The sequence below is a fragment of the Hippichthys cyanospilos genome, chromosome 2, assembly GCF_059441005.1.
Source record: "Hippichthys cyanospilos isolate Australia breed blue-spotted pipefish chromosome 2, RoL_Hcya_1.0, whole genome shotgun sequence".
Classification (NCBI taxonomy): Eukaryota; Metazoa; Chordata; class Actinopteri; order Syngnathiformes; family Syngnathidae; genus Hippichthys; species Hippichthys cyanospilos.
The window spans coordinates 12,926,582-12,935,698 of record NC_142370.1 but is presented as its reverse complement, the minus strand read 5'-3'; the positions used below and the strand labels follow the sequence as shown (position 1 = coordinate 12,935,698).

General features: G+C 42.0%; 1 protein-coding gene across 1 annotated transcript in view; it reads right to left on the bottom strand.

The window, feature by feature from the left end:
- Window positions 1–2,770: 2,770 nt before the first annotated feature.
- plxna3 (plexin A3) overlaps window positions 2,771–9,117 on the bottom strand; it is a 44,983-nt gene continuing 38,636 nt past the window's right edge. Inside the window, exons 28-38 of the mRNA XM_088402298.1 lie at window positions 9,036–9,102; window positions 7,822–7,968; window positions 7,589–7,748; window positions 7,393–7,496; window positions 7,218–7,314; window positions 6,639–6,716; window positions 6,395–6,507; window positions 6,133–6,302; window positions 5,748–5,960; window positions 4,604–4,754; window positions 2,771–4,477 (exon numbers count right to left, since the gene is read on the bottom strand). Of these exons, the coding sequence (XP_088258424.1) occupies window positions 4,385–4,477; window positions 4,604–4,754; window positions 5,748–5,960; window positions 6,133–6,302; window positions 6,395–6,507; window positions 6,639–6,716; window positions 7,218–7,314; window positions 7,393–7,496; window positions 7,589–7,748; window positions 7,822–7,968; window positions 9,036–9,102 (1,393 nt within the window). The 3' untranslated portion in view covers window positions 2,771–4,384. The remainder of the gene's footprint in view (window positions 4,478–4,603; window positions 4,755–5,747; window positions 5,961–6,132; window positions 6,303–6,394; window positions 6,508–6,638; window positions 6,717–7,217; window positions 7,315–7,392; window positions 7,497–7,588; window positions 7,749–7,821; window positions 7,969–9,035; window positions 9,103–9,117) is intronic.

Genomic DNA, 9,117 nt, shown 5'->3' with positions numbered 1-9,117 from the left:
TGGAGTTGCTGAACGAAAAATGTATTAAAGTACTTTTTTTTCCATCCAAAAATGCTTTACGATGGTAATTGGCTGAAAAATATATTTCACAGGGGGTACGTTACAAAAAAAACGGTTGAAAACCACTGAACTACAAGGTGCTGTGTGTGTGTGTGTGTGTGTGTGTGTGTGTGTTGTGTATCTGTGTGTGCGTACGTGTTTTGGGGATAAATATATTTTTAGGACACATTTTGTTCAACATGAATCAGCAGCCATGTTGCTGCTCCAATTTTTATTTAGCTTGGCAACGTCCCCCCCCCCCCCCCCCCCCCCCCCCCCCCATAATCCGACGCCCCCTCCCCCCAGAGTGCTGTTATCAGCACCATGCAGAACCCCAATCCTGGCAGTTCATTCTCAGGCTAATGTGGCTTCCTGTTGGGGGAGGGGCTGTTGAGTTGGAGGTTGTCACGGTGCTTGGTTAAAATGATTAAGAAACATCAGAAGGACACACAGCAGACAGGGGAGTAGCCAGAGTATTTTTTTAATGGGGTGGCCAAAATGAAAACAGTTTATCGTAACATCCACAATCAGGGTTTCATCAAATAAAATAGGCACATATCCTGTTCAGTGCTCTTCATAATCATAATAAAACAGGAACAAATCTAGAAAGCAACATTTTGCTGAGCCCAAATGACTGAAATGGGATGAACAACTCCGGTCCTTGAGAGGCCATTTAACCGCATTTTAGATACTTCCCTCGTCCAACACACCTTATTTATACGATCAGGATCATTGACAAGCTTTCTGCAGCCCTTGTTCATAATGTGTAATCGCTGTGTTGAAGATGGAAAACATCTAAAATATTGACCTTTTTTCGCTGATGTCCCGCTGTGAAATGTTTGTTTTCGGTTTAATACAGAGTGCTATGTCATCCATGTCTGATTTAATAAACTTTGGAACTATGTTTGTATTTGTTTCTCACAGGATATTATATCCAGCAATTCAAGAAGATAAATTGTGGAACACTGCCTGTTTCATTTCTGTCACATAATTCATGTGTGACCTTGTAGGATCGAAAGATGTAAACACACACACACACACACTCATTGTTACGCAAGGGAGTTACTATAACACAATTTAGCAACCAGGTGTTTCACGTTCTAATTATTTTACTCTTAATTTGAAATGAAAAATGTACCGTTCCTTTCACAGCAATTGTAACTTGCTAATACCTAAATAAAGCCTTTGATAATCTCACGTACCCACTTTAGGGCCTTCAGATACCCTCAAGGGTACCTTGACCCCAATTTGAGAACTGATGAAAACATGCAGGATAGCTGGTGGCCCTCGAAAATGGGAATTGAACAACCCTTTACTAAATGATGACATTTACTTTTTCATTGCATGTATTTTGTGTACTCTCTCATAGTTGACTTTGAATGGTGAGATTGAGACAGGAAGAACATTATATTGTCTTCCATCCTCCCAAAATAATCATGTAGATTGTGTACGATTCAGATTGGAATTCCTCGTGACCCTGCAACAGGACAAGAACACCTTTCCCAAATACATCAATTGGCTGGATATTCCAATATTACTACATCTGACCCAACATAAATCAGAGGATCATGGGAACTGCGCTCAGGAATGAAAAGACTTGTCACTGCTGGAGAAATGTATCATGTATGTTTCACACGACTGCTAGAAGGTACATGGCAGAAAAACAAGTGAATGTGTTCCGAATAGATCTCTAAAGCACTTCCATCTTGCTAAAATGAGATTTTACGTGTCCAGTTTTGTTTTTTGTAAAGCTCTACACCCTTTAAAAGGACATTGCATCTATGTTCAATTTTCTGGTTATTTTTGAGTGAAAACGGATAAATGTTGAGCGAGCAAATGTTGCAACTGGTATGCTAACAGATAACAAAGTAGGCAATAACAATGAGCATAGTCATGGCAAATAAAATGGAATTTATCTTGTAAATCTAAGGAAAGAATTGATCTCAGTAAAGCAAAAACTTGTGTTTTGCTTAGATGGGATCCTAATTTTTGTTTTGAGCAATATTCTGGATATGTGTGATTTTTATTTCATGAGGTCCCAAATTTATGGTTGCAGACTTGTTACGAAGCTAACACTATTAGCCCCGTTGGCTTTCTAATTCTCCATATTGCTGCATATCATTTATTAAACATGGTAGCTATGGTCATGTGACTGGCCACCACCCAATCATAAATGATGCACAAGACAGATCGGCTGGTTGTTGCTAGGCGGACTAACCCTGACAAATCTTGGAGGAAAGGAGTCAACTGATTCACCCCGTTCCCTCGACAGGACGGAAGGACCCCCCCCCAAACAAAAACTGAACCCACAATGAGCCATGGCGTGAAAGTGCCTTGTAATTGGCTGACCGGGTGAAGCCAGCGCTGCAACATCAATTTTTGCGCCGACATGATGTCATGCCTCGTGAAAAACAGGTTACCATAGTAACATATTCGCTCTGTTGGGAGGGTGACGGTGACGTCAACATCTCAGTGACACTATTTGCTTGACTGCGGCTGTATTAAATGTTGTAAAAATGTTTCCTGGCAACATTGTATATTTCCAGGATTATTCGAGGGTCAATGGGGCAGAGCCCCAGGCCTCCAAATTGGCCTCTACGCTTCTGACTACACTAATTTTCTAAGATCAAATATGTAGTGGAACTGATGCTTTCTGAATTTACTTTGTATCAGCATGACATATTTGCTGAAAAAAGATCAGGGAATGTGCCAAGTTAGAGACGGAGTCAGGTGTAGTTTACATTTTAGTAATGATGTCACAGATTCCAAACAAAGGCAATGGCGATGTAGAAAAAAAAAGACACAGGCTATTAAATGGACATGGCGGTTACATTTCAAAGTAAAAAACAAACAAGGCAATGTTGTCAAACATGTTTTCACAAATAAACATGTTTCTTTTGACTTCTCTTTAGTTCTGATGACATCACGAAGAGTCATCCTGGTCACCAAGAGTTTTATCCAGGCAGAGTTGACCGCTTCCTGTGGTTTGGTTTCCTGACGTGACGCTCCTCTCAGTGTCAGCAGCAGCGGCGCTACAAACAACATTTGCGCGGCGATGCGAATAATCACTTGACACGCCACCGTCACCGAGGGTAAGTTCATCAACACCTGGCTGGTTGGCACCCACAATAAATAGCATGTAAACAATAATTTAAATAAAAAGTTCACCAATAAATACCCTTGTGTACATGTTTCTGCGAGATTTCAGTAAGTTGACCTGACCCCGCAGCCACCCCACTACCCTTTTCAGTCTCTCAGTAATTGTGCCAGACCCAACAACACTGGCTAACATTTTCAAGTTTGCTGATTTCAGTTATTACACTTGACACAACAAAATAAAATACCATTTTCAGGCTGCTGAGTTCAGTAATTACACCTACCCACAAGAGCACTGATTTTCAGATTGTTGATTTCAGGAATTAGACCTGAGCCAACTGCGTTAATATTTTCAGCCTGTTGATTTCAGTAATTAAGCCTGAGCCACAAGCATTGAACAGGCCTTTTCAGTCTGTTGGCTTTAATAATTCAACCCGACCCAAAACACAAGCTAACATTTTCTGTCTATTGAGTTCATGAATTAGACCTGACCCAACAGCTTGAACTAGTATTTTCAGTCTGTAGCTTCCTCCCACACATTCACGCACGCAGACACACACAAAATACACACACGCACACAGTGGTGTTGGTCCAGTAGTGGCTTTCCTTCCTTCCTTCCTTCCTTCCTTCCTTCCTTCCTAGTGAAGAGCCAATCAAGAGCCTCCCCTCGTTGCCAAGTGTAAACGTCATTGTTTCGTCTCTTTGATTCTACTTTACAAGGTCTTTAAAGTTGAGTCCATTTCAGCTTCGATCGTTGATCTCGGCTTTGGTCCGTTCTGGTCTCGGTTCTGATCTTTACATGGCACTGATCGCCGGGCAGAGTATTGGCATGATGGCATCCCGGAAAAAGGGCGAAGCCGGCACTGGAATGTTCCGCAAGGTGGTGCAGTCCAGAGTAGTCTTGGAGGGAGGGCAGTAAACAGTAAAGAGTTCTCACAGCCAATCAGAGGCCAGCGTGGCTGATCAATGAGGGATGAGGGTACACAGCCGTGGTCGGTCAGCAGGCGTGGCGTGATTGGACGTTCAATTCCCGGTAGTTCATTTTCCCATTTGGGATTATTTACACAGCGTCGAGGGTCCTTCATGGCCCCCGCTTAGAACTCGAGACTAATTCCACAAATGGGTCCCAGCCCGTCACTTGGCAAATAAATAGCAAATTTGTTGATTGATTGGTGCAGTTCAGGAAAAAGAAAATAAACAAATCAGACCCTCTCCCCCCCAGTTTAGAAGGTGTCTTGGTTTTGCCACCTCAGCTTCCTGACATCAAGTTGATGGCTTGTTCCAGTTTGTGGCGCAGTTTGTGTTTGCGGCAATAGGCGTCGCGGTCCAGCGCCGTCAGAACCTGCGTCATCGACATCGTCACCATATGACTGCTCGGTTTATTAGCTATGCTCAGATTAGGTAACTAAATAAATTGTAAAACTGAGGACTCCTAAATTAAATTCATAAATGATTCTTGTGCACTCACCTCCTCCTTGTACTTGTTGATATAGAAGTAAAGCTCACTGAGCGCGCTTAGAGTGTTAAACTCATTGCCGTGGAGACGCGATTGCTCCACCAGGTAGGCGTCCATGTCCTGGTCGCTGATGCTCGGCATTTTGGCAATGTCTCTGTAGTACCTGCCAGATGCATATCAAAACCCTTAATGTCTCTCACTAGACAGGAAGCTTATTCTTCATATCGTTCGATTAGGCAGTATTGATTAGTTAATAGTTCGTAATTCCCCAAATACAGGATGCACCAGAGTATAGAAAGCGCCCTTAATTTAAGGGTCAAATTCCGCTATTTTCTATCTTACCATGTATAGGACACGTCAGCAATTTGGGGACAATGTAAAAACTATGGAAAAACAGAAGAAATCTCGTCTTTGTCAATTCTTTCTTTTCTTGTGTTCATATCTGTATGTTAAATATTTTTTTGCACGTTAAGTGTGTTTCAGATTTCCCACATTGTGAGCGGTAGATGAACGCATCGCCAGTGTAATGTTCTTTCTGCCATAAATACCCAAAGTTGCGCACCATCATTGTTCCACCAAGTTTATGATAGTGTGTGTAGACCACAATTAATAAACGGGTCTATTGGAATACCTTTCCGTGTTCTCTAGCTGGTGCATTCTTAATTGAATCGGATAGAGACATCATAAATATTTACATGATCCTCCCCACTTTAGTAACATTCCTGTGTGTGAACCGGGATGGAATCCGACGTTGGTTCAGTCTGCTTGCTTCTTTTAATGAAAGTAATGCTGTAACAACATCAGCTAATGTGAGCCACAGTTAGCTGCAACAGGCACTGGCTGCTAACAGGCAACTGACTTCGGCCCTCTAGCTTGTTCCATCACGGTAATTACTCTAAGTAAGAATACAGCCGATATAAATATCTGGGAGTCAAAACTGGGCTTATGTGGCTGACGAATCAATTCAATCTTCCTCAAATGGCATTTTTTAGGTCATCATTTATAGGTAGCACCCATACTTTTGGCCTTCATTCATGGGGGGAAAAAAGTGTGTCATATTTGTGGAATTAAGGTAATTTTAGCATACTAGCCACTTCTCCACCAAGGACATCTAGTTAGCTACTGGGCTATCCTAGCTAGTTCGTGTGTCAGCTACCTTTCCACCCAGCTCTTGTAGTTAGGGATGTCTTTAGCATAGAGCAGCTTGTTGGAGGGAGAGTCTTTTCCGAGTCGGTGTTCCGATGTGGAGCACGAGTCCATGAAGGTCTGAGCCACGACTGACAGGCAAGCATCGGTGATGCTACTTTTGTGGATGTCGAAAACAAACTGTGGATTCTTGATCACGTTGACCCAGAACCTGAGAGGAAGACTGGACATGCAGAAAGCCACTGTTAGGATTGTGTGCTGAAATCATAATTGAATTGCAACTCAAGCAAACAGTTTTGTAATTTTAGTGAGCGTGAACATAACTGTCATGAACCACATCATAAATGCAGTGAATGGAATAGCAATGGGAGTGAAAGGCACGCCTGGAATCCTACCAGTTGCTCTTCCAGGTGTGTCGCACGTCCGGGTCGCTGATCTGTCGTTTGTCAGCTTGCTCGTCCAAAAAGTCAAACATGTATTTGATGGCTAGCGGGAGAGCGGATCCTCGATGGGCGGTGCTGAAGACCGTCTCAAAGAGGTCATCCACAAACTTCTGCAGCGTCCCCTAGTGGTGGGAGGACCAAAGCGCAAGTTTACTGTCAATTCTGAACCGTACAAGGGACCGTGCTGAAATTAACGATAGCCTCTGTGAGATACCTTCGTGGCCAGGAGGCGTGTCAGGTAGATTTCAGAGACCATTTTGCTGCCGCGATCACCTTCGCGTTGGTCGCTGTGCTCGTGGTTCTTGACCAGGTGCCACAGTTTAGTTCCTGAAACATGAAGGAAATTATTAAACGATCAAAATTACGACTTTCATATTATTCCTGCATTTAGTGTACCTTTAATATAGTATACAAACAGTTGTCTTAGGTCACTGTTAGCTTAGCAAAATGTCAGCTACCTGTCTCCTGGTCTGGTGTGATCATGGGCGCTCTGGACCTCAGACTGTCAGGACTACTGGACGTGCGCAGTAAAGATTCTGCACACACAAAGCGCACTGTTAGTTTATGTGTGTTGACAATATTAGGGAGAGTGTGTCAGCAACCTGTCCATATACTGTAGCTCTTGTAGTAGCAACAGATTAGTAGAAGCACAAATATGATACAATTCAATTCACCCCCCCTTGCAAACAACTTGTGCCCGTTTACAATCCAATTAAATGTATATACGATACAATTTTGCGGGGTTATGATAAGATTCCATCCCATTACAATATGATTCACTACAATTACGTTATGATTAACTACAAGTACAATTTGATAAAATTAACTTATCATTAAAAAAAGTCTTTTTCTTGACAGTGCACACTTAAAACAATAAAAATAAAAGGTGTCCTTTTTAATTCTTTTTTAAACCAGGGAACGTAAATCACTCATGGGCTTGTTTTACCCCTAATTACAATGTAATGATTACGGTACAATTTACTGCATTTGTTACATAATTTACTCCCATTAGGATGTGTGTCTGTGTGTGTGTGTACCATATCTGCTGAGCGATCTGGTGAAAGTGAAGCTATTGGCGATGTTGTAAGCAGAAACCTGCTTCTGGACGAGCGCCACCAGGGAGCCGTCTGTTACCTGGCAACACATTGGCATTGAGGTAAGGCTGCACGCCACTTCCTGGTCAGTTGATGGCGGACGGACGGAACAACGTACCTGATAATGAGCCAGCGTGTTGAGTCGCTTCCAATCGCTCTCAATCTTTGTGGTCACGTCTTCGTCCTGCAGGATTATTCTGGTCAGCCGACCTTGACGCCACTCTAAACAAACGCACAACACATGGAATGAACAGTATTCTAATCATAGTGAAATTTGATGACAATTTGTACCAATTAAGGAACATAAGCATTACCGAGGTCCATGTCGTCGGCCTGCGGTCGCTGCGAGAAGGGGATACCCTTGTAGACGGCGTCCAGCAGCTTGTCTTTGACTTGAGTCACTGTGTCGCAGTTCAACACCTTGACCGGGACCTCTGTGCCCGCCTCCCCCTCCGGAGGGATGCACATCATTGTCTAAAAGGAGATGGCACTGTCAGCTGAGGCGTATCTGCGCTCGTTCGCAAGCATATGCGGGCTTGTGCATTACCAGCTGCTTGTAGTCAATCTGCTGCCTGATGAGTTTGTCTTCGCTGAGTGAATAACGCGCTTCGCCTGTGATGGCATCGATGGGCCCTTTCTCCATCTGCTGCTTGATGGCGCAGTAGAGCATAAACAGAGGCTCCCCAGCACATTCCTGACAGATAAAAGGGAAATAAAAACATCTGAGGTTATACTGTATTAATGAGTTGGCTACCTCTCCACTAAACTCTTGCGGTTGGCATTGTGTTGTACACTGAATTGTAAAAGTGAATCCTAACGTAATTGGAGTGAATCATAATCAGTGTGAGTCTTATTATAACTTCGCAAGTCGTGGTGTGATTTGCAATATGCGACTGAAAGTGAATCAGTGAAATCAGAGAGCAAGAAAGAAATTGTAACAATTCTAGTAAACATACTACAGTATATCATAAGCTAAGTGAATCACATTGTAATTGTAATGAATTGTGTCCTAACTGTAAGGAATTGTATTGTAAATTTAAAAAAAATCGTATCATAATAAAACTGAATCGAATCTCAAACAATGACTGATTTCCACACAATTGAAATGAATAGTAAGATAACTGCAATGAATCTTAACGGAAGAGTATTGTAATCAGTCACATTGTTTATCAAATTGTGCTATGAGTACCCCTGGGGGTACGTAAAGCACTTTAAAGAGTTCTGCATGTATCAGTTGATCTATTTTTTGTTGTTGGTAATGCAGTGACAGAAACATCACATTTTTTTCTATTTTGTTGAATTTAATACAAATGAGCATTGTCATTAGCATTGGAAAAAACTTCTGTCAGACAAGTCAGAACAAAACAGATTATTACTAGAATTATCTTCTGGAGTTGAAATAAACCTTTAGAGATCATTACGAATGGAATTCCAAAGTTTAATTAATCAGACACAAATTACACATTGTTTGATTTAATTCTTTTTTTTTTCTTTTAGTAGTTACTTTTCTGTGAATTTCCCAGCGGATAAACACTTAAAAAAAGGTTTAGAACCACTGTTGTAAAGAACGATCACAATTTCAACAAATTGTATAATTGTTGTGCATCATGCCAAAATTATAGTGAACCATCCCATAAGAGTAGTTAATCATATCGTAAATGGCATGAACTCGGCACAGCTCCAGTGCTTGACCATTAGGCTACATTAGCTAGTTAGCGTGTTAGCTACATTCACACAAACAAATAGAAGCATGTCAATCACCTTGAGGAAGCGATACAGGAGGAAAGTGAACCAGTTGGTCAGCATCTTCTCGGCCACAGATTCTGTCCTGCAACACACAGTA